General features: G+C 35.2%; 1 protein-coding gene across 1 annotated transcript; it reads left to right on the top strand.

Moving 5' to 3' along the window:
* The first annotated feature begins 1,468 nt into the window (after positions 1-1,468).
* On the top strand, positions 1,469-10,799 carry LOC120352073 (inhibitory POU protein-like). Its single transcript, XM_039431603.1, is given in 5 exon segments — positions 1,469-1,570; positions 4,953-5,145; positions 5,148-5,299; positions 7,607-7,799; positions 9,542-10,799. Coding segments are annotated over 5 exon segments (804 nt in total). The 5' UTR covers positions 1,469-1,507; the 3' UTR covers positions 9,745-10,799.
* The last annotated feature ends 3,303 nt before the right edge of the window (positions 10,800-14,102 follow it).

Below are 14,102 nucleotides of genomic sequence, written 5' to 3' on the forward strand. Positions count from 1 at the left end.
ATTTATTTTTAAAAAAGAAATCTTTATTTACATACACAAAATTTGGAATTAAATAATTTTGACAAGTGAATTTTGAGTACCTCTCGCTTCGATGTTGTAAGCAGGACTGACGCTCGATGCGTGAGAAAGCTGGCTCCAACAGTTTCAGGAGAGTTCTAAGAAGTTGTATTGAAACTGCTGACTGCTGTAGGTTCTCACGATGTAACTTGCATGAATTCATCTGTCCAATAGCACAATAATAGTGGACAAGGACTGCCCTAACCTCAAACTACAAACTGAAAACTACTACAATAACTCCTATCAGATACAAATAAACAAGACTTCTGTTCCTCCTTATTTATATTAATAGCCGAAATGAATTAAAACATTCACAATTATTTTCTGAAGATTTTACCACGAATGCCAAAAATACTGAAAATCCTGTTGTGAGACTCAATATCCACTTGCATAGTTCCATTGTATCCACATTATATAATTTTCAAAACAACTTATTACTTTTCCAGCCTCTTATCAATTTGAATCATGAACCTAGCATGCTCTAATTCAATGAATGGAATACTGGAACATTGAACATGAAACATTGTACACTATTTCCTTCTGTTTGGATTCATCGACTAATGAAAATCTAATTCATCATTTTTTGATTTCATCACAAATCACGATTAGTATAGATTAACATACTAATTAATAGACTAACACTGACCAGGAGACTTTTTTGAGAGCTTGAAGTTGAAAGTTACTCACTTTTACGACGAGATCTTTTGTTCTTTGTGATCCTTTACTTCATGATTCTCCTTTACTTTTCACTCCACTTATTACTCTACTTTTTACTTTGATTTTTACATTACCTCTTACTTAACTCTTTACTGTTTCACTCTGCTTTTATTTTAGCCCCTACTTTGATGTTATATTCTTTGAATGAGTTGTGAAAGCCAATTCCAATAGTTAGCCTCATGAATTATCAAAAAATGAAAATGGTTTCCCCTTTTTCAACATTTGGAAGAATTTCCTAATAGTTATCGAGACAAGCTTCTTGTATATCTCTTTTCTGTATAGGGCTACTTTTATAGAAATAGATAAAAAAATGAAAAAATTAGTACCCTTTTTGAAATATTTAATCACAACATGTTTCAAGACATTGATATCACTTGAAAATGGCATCAATGTCCGAAACATGTGATTAAATATTTCAAAAAAGGGTGCTAAGATTTTTGTTTTTCTTTCTAAGCTTCTTGGAACCTGAATCAATTCTGTTAAAGCTTCGTCACGTCAACGAAATTTTATGGAGGTCATTTTTTCATATTCTATTCATTTTAAACTTCCACAATTTATATTTATTCTAGAAATTTTAATTAATTTGTGTGTTTTCTGTTCCAGGGTGACCTATTCACAGGCCTAAATGACGGCTGCTGAGTAGAGCCGAGGCTCTGGCCGCCGTGGACATGGGTAAGCACCAGCCGGGAGTGGGGGAGGACCCACACCCACCCTGCCACAGCTCAAACACGACATGATGTACCACCCTGGTATGGGCGCGCCCCATCCTGGACCCCCGAACGCCAGACCTCATCAGGTAGGCACAGACCCACTCATTTCGTTTGTTAACATCATACCGTATTATGCAAAAGTAAGAGTAGAAACAAATTATGTGATTTGATGAATAATTTTACATCATTATGTTCCTGTAGAAACAATTTTTTTTTATTCAATCATTAAAAATTACACAACTTACATAAAATTGCCACAGTCTCAAGCCCAAAACGGTTCCATTTCTAATTTATAAAACTGTCCAAATGTAGCTAGGTTATGTGTCACTTCAACATTTTTCAATTACAAACTCCAATCTATAATCCAGAATAAAAAAAAACATTTCAAAATTCAAAAATACTTCTAGAATGGATTGAATTAATTACCAACAATTAAATAAGTCTAAACGTTCAAGAAACTTTGTAATTTCGAGACCAAAATGACAAAATCACTATTATTTAGAACTTCAATAACCTGCTCTAGAACATGGGTTTCCCATTGATAGTTGAGTAGGTTAACTTCCGGAAAAATGTAGTTTATTTATATTTGTAGTAAATTCCATATAGTGTATTTTTTTGAATATTATGTACATTTTATTGATTAAATATTTGTATATTATTGGAAATGAATAATTTATTTGTATTGTAATAGTTTTGTGGGAGGTTGATGGATGATTTGAAGATTACTTGATGACATCAAGTTACAAAATGGATTATTGATCATAATTATGAATGATTGATCAACTGTATATTATTTTAGGTTTTATCAATAGTTCCTCAAATCCATCCTGCCAACACATATCAAATCAATATCATTGAATACTTTTAATATAGACTATTATAAGTTATAGTTATTATAGAGTTATTATAATTTTTTCCAGCAATCAGATTTTCAACTTAATTATGAGTGTAATGCTAGTTCGCCTCCATGGTGCGAGCACATTGGGTAACGCTAAATGGACTAGCAAATAATGGCGGTCAGACAAACTTATGTTCTCCTGACCGAAAACTACACAACATCTCAAAGAATTTGGAAATATACAGTGTATTTCTAGGCATTTGAGACTCATGAGCTATATATTTGTTGTGTATCTGCCATACTCTAAATAAATATAAACTACATTGACTCTTGAATTTGGGTATAAATTGAACTAAGAGTGATTAAGCGATATAGAAATAAAATTTGGATTTTGATGGTATGAGAACGTAGGGTATTCAGCAAAGTTCAACTCTGTTCAATAACTGTTCATTTATCGTGAAAGTTATCCATTTGTAAACTTGTTTCTTCTTCTTTGAAGCTCTCAAGATGTGATCCACAATTAATATATCAACAACAAATTTGAGGTACAGCATTAACTCAAGAGAGTGGCACATCTCTTCAAATCGTGTTAACCATTTATAGATTATGTGTCAATTATTAATAGGTAGATATGACCATGTAATCGGCTAGAAACGGCTCTCCATACCTTGCCACCGTGGCAGATAAATAGTAATTTTGGGCCATTCTCCAACATTTGGGGATGGAAAAGAGGGCATTTGGGCGTTGATACGACTCCCTGGGGCACTCCAAGACAAATGAAGCCTCCGCCAAAGACTGAACAAGGAAGGAGACTCTACACCACCACTAGATCTAGGAGCGAAGCCTATCTATAGGATGGTAAAATATATAGGTAGTGATATTTACTTGAAACTTTCAGCCTTCCTCAACATGAATGCTCCCCATGCTGACAGTTATAGGTGAATCACACTGACATCAGTGTTGTCCTGCCTTAAATTGTAGTCTTCCATCCTTCAAATGACCACTTTAGAGCTGGCAGCAATGTCAATGAGGGGATTCGAGTGCCTCACTGCCTCTAATGATGAAATATGCGGCCTGTGGAGTCAACGGTCTGCTGTGAATCATGTCCCCTCCAACTCCTCCCCCCATCACGCACCTACAAACGAAAATCGGCCCAAACCCTCTGTCATAGAGCGCTTGTTTGTACCCTCCCTCTCACCATAGACATGCTATTGACATGCAAACTGGAAACTATCTTTGATGGGAGACCAATGACGCAAGATGTTGAAGGAATTCGAATAATACGTTTTCATTTTATTTCAATTGCGGGATAAATATGTTTTGACATCGAGCTATATTCATTGAATTCTCAATATGTATTGTGAAACTAACATACTGTCTTCGGTATGTTTTCGGCCGTAGTATAGACTATAGACTCTCGGTAGCTACTTGAGATCCAATCATCCAAATCATCAAAATTTAAAAAGTATCAGTTCCACAACCCTTCATACGAAACAATGACTCTCATTTAAAAATAAATGAATTATTTCTTTATTTATATCCTTCTTATTCATCTAGTACAATTTGATACCTCCTTGCTCAGAGACAATCATTCAAGGAGAGCACGTCCTTTATGTAGTCTATTATGTTACTTGTTTTTTATTGCTTCAAATTGAAAGAAAATATACTTATCCTTTTCAATAGCTAACAAGTACTCGTGTACCGTTAAACGAAGATTTTCTAATCATGAGTTGTAAGTTGTAATGGAACGACTCCCACTCAGCCGTCGCCTGAGTATAAAACCCATTTAAAATACTTCTACTGAGCCTGAAATAGTTATTTGTGCAACTAGTGCGCAAAGTGACAGTTTGCTGCACCGAAAGAAACGTTTACGCCCGAGCCGTAGGCGAGATGGGCGGAATGGTTTCTTGAGTGCAGCAGAGGAACTTTGCGCACGTATTTCACATTAAGTTTTTTCCTACAGTTACCATTGAATATGAAAAGTGGGTAATTATGGGTAAAATTGCCTGAAATCCATCAAATGTTTTTCTGTGTAATTTTATTATTGATAAAAACCTTAATCCTAAAATCCTAAAGTCCTCGTTGTCCTTGGTTATAATATCTAATTAATAATAATTAGCGCGTTGTGCTTGGTTGCACCTCTGCTCACTATAGCAGCCCAGTCACTGTTACCAACTTCATTTTGATTTTGCTGCACTGTTGCTCCATATAACATACTAAGTATTTTGCGTTGCCATGTTGCAAATCTGGAGTGCAGAAAAATTTTTCCCGCACTAGAGCGGAAAAGTGATTCTTTGCGTTCTGTAATCAGTGCAGCAATGGCCACTTTTCAACGTAACTGTAGGAAAAGAATACTGATACTGATAGTTCTTAGAGGTTTTCTAGGAACCTTGATCTTACCCACACTCCGAATAATTGTTCCTTCTAGGCTTTTCTTCCACTCGTTTTCTCCAGCTACAGTCATGGTCTCACGAGTTGATCCATGAACCGATTGACCTCTTCTCCACTGCCATTATAACGAAGACCTCACTATAATAACTATTACTACTAACTTTACTCATGTATTTCTTCATAACTTCATTGCATCAAGTCTACTTGATTTGTAATTTCAAATAATATGTTTGTTGTAGATGAGTCACCACCACGGCATGGAAGGCCTAGAGATGCTTGACCCGATCTCATCTTCGGCAATGACCACCCTGACACCAATGGGCGACGGTGGCGCATCCCACGGTCCCCAACTGCACTACGGCCCCGCAATGAACACCATGATGACGTCACACCACCACCACCATCACCACACGTCACCACTGACCGGCCACGGCCGCCGGGTCACCACCATCCGCACGCGCCTCACCACCCCACCATAGTCCAGCATCCCGACTCGGACACCGACCCGCGCGAACTCGAGGCGTTCGCCGAACGGTTCAAGCAGCGACGCATCAAGCTGGGCGTCACGCAGGCTGATGTCGGAAAGGTAACAAGACAAACGAGTCGCTTTACACCAGAAATTGATTGTTCAAATGTAAATTTAGTTGTAACTTGAAGGTAAATTCAAGTAGAAAATTCCGTTTACTTCAAATAAAAAGTTACATGATCAGAGTCGATTATTAGGCTGATGAAGTCTTTGTCACGCAGGCTAATGTGATGTCGGAAAGGGAACAATGACAAACGAGTTGCTTCACACTAGATCACATCAGAGATTAGTTGTTCAAATTAAAATTTAGTTGCAAATTTATTTGTAAATTTAATGTAGGAAATTCAGTTTACTTCAAATGAGAAGTTATATGTCTGGAGTCGATCAGTATGTTGATTGCAAGTCATTGATTGGTACGTTGAAGTCGTTGATTGGTTTTATAAACGAGTTATTTATTCATTCATGTACAAATACAATCCAGATAAAAACAACAGGCATTCGCCCAAAACTGCGGTAAACCTTTATTTGGAATACACAGTCTAGAGGTGGTATCTAAAAAAAAATAACTTAATTCGCACATTATTTTGGGCTCAAAAAATGTATCTTGAAATTATGATGAAATACTAAATTTGTTTGGTAGAGATGATGCCTCCATGATCTTTAGGCTTGTGCGTGTGTTTCGTGGATTTCACAATTGAATTATTATGAACTGCTTATTTGCTGAGGATGATTCTCACATGAGCTCTGGGCTTGTGTGTGGGTTTCACAATAAAATTATGATGTACCGCTGAACGTTTTTAGTAACCCAAGAAGTGCAAGTCCAATTTTGAAAAAAAATCCAAGAAGGGTTATGTTTCAGAACTTTTCAACACAGATATTTTGGATCTTGTCAAAATAGTGACAAGACATTTGGAATATAGGTTCATAACATAGTCAATATTATTTATGAACATTCCGTACTTTTTAATATATAGATATTTTTGATCTCAAAGTAATGACAAGATTTTTTCAATCTATAATGTTCACACTGTCAATAATAATGTACTATGTTGAGTGGAAATTGCAAGGCTCGAATCCAGGAATTAGGGATCAGTTCCAGCTCAAATCAGTTTAAGGAAGTTTTGATTCGTCAGCACTTTTCAACACAAATATTTTTGATCTAGGCTTTGGTTCCACTATCGAAGTATGATGTATTATTGAACGTGTTTGGGAGTCCTAGAACGTTCTAGTCCACATCTTGTTTGAAAATAAGGTCTCGAAATAATAACCTTCATCTCTTCTCTCCATTCATGAAATAATTATTAATGAAAACGTTTGTATTATAATTGATCTCCTTATCATCACCTGGACTTCTATAGTGAGGTCCACGTTATAATGACAGTGCAGGATTGACAATACTGTTGCTGTCCTTTTCTATCATACAACAAAACAGATAGCGCTATCTCTCTCTAGTTTTGCAATGTTATCTGTTTGCCAGAATATTTTATTTTCACTTTTGACAGTGACTGTACGGAAGTAAACAAACAATTCTCAGCCGCCATTTTTTTCTTAATTCTATCAATATACTTTAGTTCACAAGTCGTGTAATTGATTTAAAATGTATTTTTGGAACAATGAAATGATTTTTAGACACTACCGTATGAGAAACACAGATTGAAATACCTGAAATGACATTTTGATAACGAACCATCCTAGACTTCATCCATGCTTCAGTTAGCCTACACGGATAGCTTAGACCTACTTATACCGGTATAAATAATATTGAAAGGTTATTTCAGAATTATTTCCATTGAAATTACATATTTTAAATAGTATTTCTTTTTTTCTATTATTTTCAAAAGACATTGGAATAGAATACCTACTACATAACTTGATTTCTGTTGTTTTGAAATTCAGATTGTTGTATCACAGCTTTTTAAATCAGCAGCAATTTCAGGTTTGTATAAAAATAAAAATCTGATCTCAGTTATGAAAGCAAATTTTTGAATAAAATTATGAAAAAAAATATTTTTGATTAATTTGACATTAAATTGATTATTTTATCAGGAAATGATAATTATCATCAAATCAAATTTAATGGGATGAATTGAGTAACAGCTGTGTACACTCAGTGGCAAAATGGCAACGTTTTTCTCTCATCTTTCTCCACTGCCATTATAACGTGGACCTCACTATAGACAGTATTCTAGAAGCTTCTAGTATAGACTTCACCTATACTTCTAGAAAGTTGCTTTTGTAAATATATAGATTAAATGACAGGAATTTTGCAATTCAGAATTTCTATTATTACGTAAATTATTGCTTGGCTCGATTTCACCTGCGACAGAGTATTCCAATAAACGATTGTAGAATCTTTGCTATGCGCAGGCGCTTGCCAACCTGAAGCTGCCTGGGGTGGGCGCACTGTCGCAGTCGACGATTTGTCGCTTCGAGTCACTGACATTGTCGCACAACAACATGATTGCGCTCAAGCCCATTCTGCAGGCCTGGCTCGAGGAGGCTGAGGCACAGGCCAAGAACAAGCGACGCGACCCGGATGCGCCCAGCGTCTTGCCTGCTGGTCAGTTCAACAAATCATAATCATTTCCATTCCAGTATATTATTTAATTTTTATCAATTTCAAGTTAGTTGCTAGAAGTGGCAATCCTGGTGATTCCAGTGAATTATTTATTCTAATATTTGTGAATTTCATATTAGTTGTCCTGGTGAGAACTTCCTATATTATTGATAATTCAACCATTATTATGTTGGAGAAAGGTCTCATTAGTCTTTCTAGACAAGGTTGCAATATATTTGAAAACAAATCTAGTATGTAATTATTGTTCTATTAGTATTCAGGTTTTCTAAATTCATTTACAGTGTAGTGGTTGGACTCTTAGAAATCAGTTTTCTCGTTGTTATAGTTCTTGAGCTTCTTCTCATTCTCTTCACTATCTCCTTCTTCTTCTTCCCCTCTTCCTCCTCCCCCTCCTCCTCCTCCTCCAGCACCTTCTCCTCCATCAGCACCTTCTCCTCCATCACCACCTCCTTATCCTTCTTCAATCCTTCTTCTCGATCACTATACTTCTCTATCTCCATCTCCTTCTTCACTCCTGCTTCTCCTTCTACTCCTCCTTCTTTTTTTTTCTTCTTCTTCTTCTCCATCTTCTTCTCTTTCCTTCTTCTCTTCTATTTATAATGATGACTTTTCTCAAAAATGCTCTTCCACTCCTGCTACTCCTTCTACTCCTCCTTCTTTTTTTCTTCTTATTCTTCTTCTTCTCCATCTTCTTCTCTTCTATTTATAATGATGCCTTTTCTCAAAAATGTTCTTCACTCCTGCTTCTCCTTCTACTCCTCCTTCTTTTTTCTTCTTCTTCTTCTCCATCTTCTTCTCTTTTCTTCTTCTCTTATTTTTATAATGATGACTTTCCTCAAAAATGTCCTTCCACTCCTGCTTCTCCTTCTACTCCTCCTTCTACTCTTCTTCTTTTTTCTTTGGTCTTCTTCTTCTTCATCTTCTTCTTCCTCTTCTTCTTCCTCTTCTTCTTCCTCTTCTTCTCCCTCTTCTTCTTCTTCTTCTTCATCTTCTTCTTCTTCCTCTTCTTCTTTTCCACCATCACCTTCCCCTCCATCTTCACAATTCTCTTCCCTTCCCGATAATCTTATCTTTTATTATTCATTCATCCTGTACTCATATTTCTTCTAATATGATTGATAATTCTAAATCAGAATGAACAGTTGATATTACATTATACATTTTTACATTACAGTTTTATTATTACATTATTACCTTACTGGTGTCATATATTATCTACAGAAGGCAGAGGCAAGGTAGAGAATCGGATACACTGTTCTCCTATATCTCTCCACTGACACTAACGTGGAATTCACTATGATAACAGTCTTCATATTTTTTAGCATGATGTGACTTCATTCATGTAAATTTCACGTAGCAGACAAAAAGCAAGCGATTTCAAGTTCCCCTAACAAATAAACAATAATTATTATGCATTTCGCAATCATGAATATATAATTTTCTGTTGCATAAACGGATAAAACCGCAAACAATATTAAGTTCCACAAATCATTGAATATGACAGTGAATAATATAATGATAATATAATAATAATAATATAATGAATAATAATAATGACAGTAGTATAATATACTATATATACAGTTTTATATAATGAGTCTCATTTTAACAGTAAAATTTCGTTGGAGGAAGATGAAAAAAACTCAAACAATATGAAGTTTCACAAATCAGTAGAAATGTATTTCATAATATTATAAATATTATATAATTATTTCCATGTTCAGGCGAGAAAAAACGCAAACGCACCTCGATAGCGGCGCCGGAAAAACGCTCGCTGGAAGCGTACTTTGCGGTTCAGCCGCGACCGTCGGGCGAGAAAATCGCGGCGATCGCCGAAAAACTCGACCTGAAAAAGAACGTGGTGCGCGTCTGGTTCTGCAATCAGCGTCAAAAACAGAAACGCATGAAGTTCGCGGCGCAGCACTGACAGATGACGTTCTCCTAAGTGGATTTCTAGACTTTTCTCAGCTCTTTAGAGACGAATTCTGAAGAGTTTTAAGACTCTACACAGTCGGCAGTATCCTGAGACTCAGGTAAAATGAGTTGGACTCGTGTGTTGCTGTGTAGTGCTGAACATTGACCAAGTCAGAATATTCTAGTGCTAACTTAACTGTTCAATTTTTGTTTTTGGGGTTTCGCCATTAATATTTTACCCTATTCTGATGAGAAAATATTAATTTTATATATGGAGCATCTACTAACGCCATCTTAAGGTGCGTACAGACTTTCGCTCTGCTCCGCAATCGAACGTCACTCGAGCAGATCGATTGATGATCGACCGGGGAGCAAGAGTGGAACGCGAGAAGAGCTAACATCCTCCGTAACGTTCATGATCGGAGCGATCGCGGAGCGAGTGCAAAACGTGCGTGGAGTGATTGCTGAGCGAGTGCGGAGCGTGTTGGAGGCGCGTATATCTGTACGCACCTTTATACTTCAATCTAGAAAGTGTGATTCAATAATGACATTATTTTTCATAAATTGAAAAAATTGTTTCAAGCTTCCTAGGAGAAGTTTGAGGCTTTCTGGTTGAAAACGACTTTTAAATTCAAATAAGACAATTTTGTTCCAATCAATTACGTATAATTTTTAATGAAGAGCATAGTATGAGAAGAAAACATGTAGAAATACAGGAGTCATAGAAATGGAAAGAAAATAAAAATCTTAGTAGGTACCCTTTTTGAAATATTTAATCACAAGATGTTTCGGACATTGATGCCATTTTCAAGTGATATGGAGTAAATACATTTTTCTTTCTATTTCTATAAAAGTAGCCCTATACAGAAAAGAGATAAATACAGCAGTCAACCTAGCCTGAACGGAGATGATTTGAATTGGAATAGAATTGTTCAAGCTGAATACGATTTTGATCGTAACATAATATATTAAAAATTAGTGAATTTAATAAAAATACAATTATGGTTGTAATTGAAATAATAATAGATATGGTGTGGTCATGAAAAAAGTTAATTGCTCTATAGTGGGGCTATATGCTTCAGGCAGATTTTCCCCTAAATAAATTGGATTTTCGTTTAATAATATAATTAACTCCTGGCATTTAAATAATTGCAATATCTCACTAATTTCCATCTGTAGATTCTTCGAAGTGGTTGAAATATTCTTCAAATATATTTTAATTTTGAATTTGATTAGTTTTTACCGATAGGATGATGCTTATACTCCAGGAATATCTCATAGAGTATTAAAATGGCGAAACTCCGAATCAAAATTTGACCGTTGACCGTCAAAAAGTGAAACAATGTGCAATAATTATTATAAATTACAAAAGACAATACAATGAGAACTACGAGTGGAATAGTCATAAATCGTGCGTGCAAGTGCATCATATTTCATTGATGAATTCAGATTTTTGTCAATGAAAGGGACGTGATTAGACAAGACACTGATTTGTTCGCGTGAGTGTATCTAATGTACATAGTTCTGAATAATAAGGTAAGTTTTTAAGATAAATATATATCGTCGGAGTACTTTGATTCAAAGTACAACTTGATTACAAACTGTTTTAATTTATTATGAATAGGATAGAGAAATCCCAACCATTCCCTTGTTACCGTTAGAAATCCAACGGAGATATCGGAATAGTAGGCTATTGTATATTTATGAAAACTTTTTATAAAACTTCTACATCAGCAATAATATTAAAAATAATATATTTTTCACGACAAATATGTATAAACAAAAATATGATAATTGATAAAAGTGAAATAAGAATTACTTTGCGGCCTGTAAAATCGAAATAGAGTCTTTAAGAACCAGCTTCATGATAATGGTATTATATTTATTAATAGATAAATAGATTGTAAAATAATAATTGAATACATATCAAAGTCCCAGTACAAGTAACAATCGATCTTCAATAATACAAAATGCCATTACCATATTATTATTGTTAATTTTTTAGTGAATGTATAATTTATTTATTAAACATTGATCTCAGAAAAATGGTATGAATGATGTAAATAAGAGAAATGGAAATATAATTAATTGAATGCAGTTGACAACTTATTGTAGAATCATTCATTGAAAATTAATTCAATACTTTTTTAGAGAATGATTGATATTTTTGGAACTTTTAAGTTTCCCTTTTCTGTAAGAGAAATCATCAATTATCTTTGATGATTCTTCTATAAATTTTTCATTGTATTCTTTGAAAGTTGAGAAGTGAAATTTGACGAGATTGAGTGAGAGATTGTCCATTTGTGGAAAAATGTTCAAACTCAGTTCTTTCATGTTTGAATTCGATTAACAGATTTATATTAAAAAATCTATCTCTCTTTTACTAGCATTTACTAGAGTCTTCAAGTTCAATCACTGCAATGGATCGAAATCTACCTGATCATCGTAATTATTCCCAAAATTATTCTTATTTGAATGTTATATCCCAGATACACAACTTATTTTAATTGATCATCACCATCTTCATGTTACAAACTATTGAGGATGGCAAATAGTAATCCCATCAATTCCAAGCTATCATAAGGCAAACATAAACTTTTTATTCTAATTGGAAGTGATCAACAATCTATTATCAATCCGCTTACTTTACTCCATCTTCAATATAATATCAGGTTTTGATATTGGCAGCTTGTCACTGTTGTCGCCTACTTTATTTGGCCATCACATTTTATATGTAACAAAGAAACTACTAAATCAACTTGGAGTTGTTCTTGTGTTCATATTGAACAGAATAATCATATTCAAAACATTTGGTTATTTGCAGCTTGTCAAGTCTGTACTTTATTTGGCCATCACATATTCATATGTAACAAAGAAACAACTAAAATCAACTTGTAGTTTTTCTTGAGTTCATATTGAACAAAATGAACATATTCATGACATTCATATTTGAGTAGCATAACTTTCAAAAAATTGAGTATTATTTGAGTAATATTACTCAAGTGGCATATTTCACTCAAATTACACCTACATCTCTAGTAATATTACCACAGAACAATTTTCCTCAAACCACACCTACAACAAGCACAAAATTACTACTACTTTACTATTTCCAATACTCAAAGACAGTATTCCACTTCCATCTATAACACTCATATTGGCACAGATCTTTATTTGCATTAGTCACTGTACACACTCAATGTAACTCATAGGGTGAGCATTGAATAACCACTACTACAGAGGAAGACTCGCAGTTGCATATTTGGTGCAGCAGGCAACAAATTGATGACACCGCGTCATAATGCACTCACAGCGTTGCATGCACAGTTGCATATTAGTGGGCCGGTTAACTGCAGGCCACATCCACTTTACGCGCTTCAAATGTCGCGCCAAACTGAAACACGCAGCTTAATTCGACAGAAACGCAGCGTAATTCGTTGCCATTAACGGTTCGTTGCCATTAAAGGCGCGTATCATGAATATATGGTGGCAACGATGTGCTCCTAAATGGAGCGTTGGATAATAATCCCACTACTGACACCACTCTATGCATCTATCCATCTACTGTCAACATTGGTGGAGTGAGGAGCAGTGATGTTGTTTAGATAGAATGGTGACAGTTTGAAGTGAATGCATTTTCAGACAAACACATCCATCCATAAACGGAGGCAAAGGCCGTTTGATATGCTGCCAAAGTTTGTGAAACGAGTGGCCATTAAATTTCGGTAATGGAGAGGCTTGTGGATACCACTAGTTGGACTGTGATATAGTCAGACTCAGATCAAACTGTCACTATCTGTTGAATGTGGAGCAGAGATGCTGAAGTGAATGCTGACAGTTTACAGTGGGTCCTAGTGTTGTAGATGCCTTTTAGCCCCAATATGATGGATATCGATGGTATTTTGGTAATGGGTTAGAGCTTTTGGGGCCGCCATAGATTTTGGTCCAACTGAAACAGATGTGACAGTATGTGAGTGATCAAAGTGGCCTGTTTGTGTTTGTGTTAAAATTATTGCTCCACTATAAAGTGCATTTTAATTGCTTTTGTTTATTGGGGCTATGCATTGAGAATCAATCATCGCAATCTGCTATAACTAAGAGTATTTGTTATGAGAAAATTTGATATATTATTCATCATATTGTCAGCTTTGATGCGCTCTGTTTGAATTACTGTAGAGTGTGAAATGAATAGATCATAGGTGAATCAGTTTCTCTCGAAATAATGTGTTGTTTTTCGAGTAGACACGATTCTAGATAATAGTACAGCAGGTAGACAATTCGAAGGCATGTAATGACAGAAAAAGTTTCAAAAGAATTGGGAAAAATGCATGAATGGAAAAATGAATTTGAAAATCAAATGGTCTAGAATCT

The sequence above is a fragment of the Nilaparvata lugens genome, chromosome 6 (assembly GCF_014356525.2).
Source record: "Nilaparvata lugens isolate BPH chromosome 6, ASM1435652v1, whole genome shotgun sequence".
NCBI lineage: Eukaryota > Metazoa > Arthropoda > Insecta > Hemiptera > Delphacidae > Nilaparvata > Nilaparvata lugens.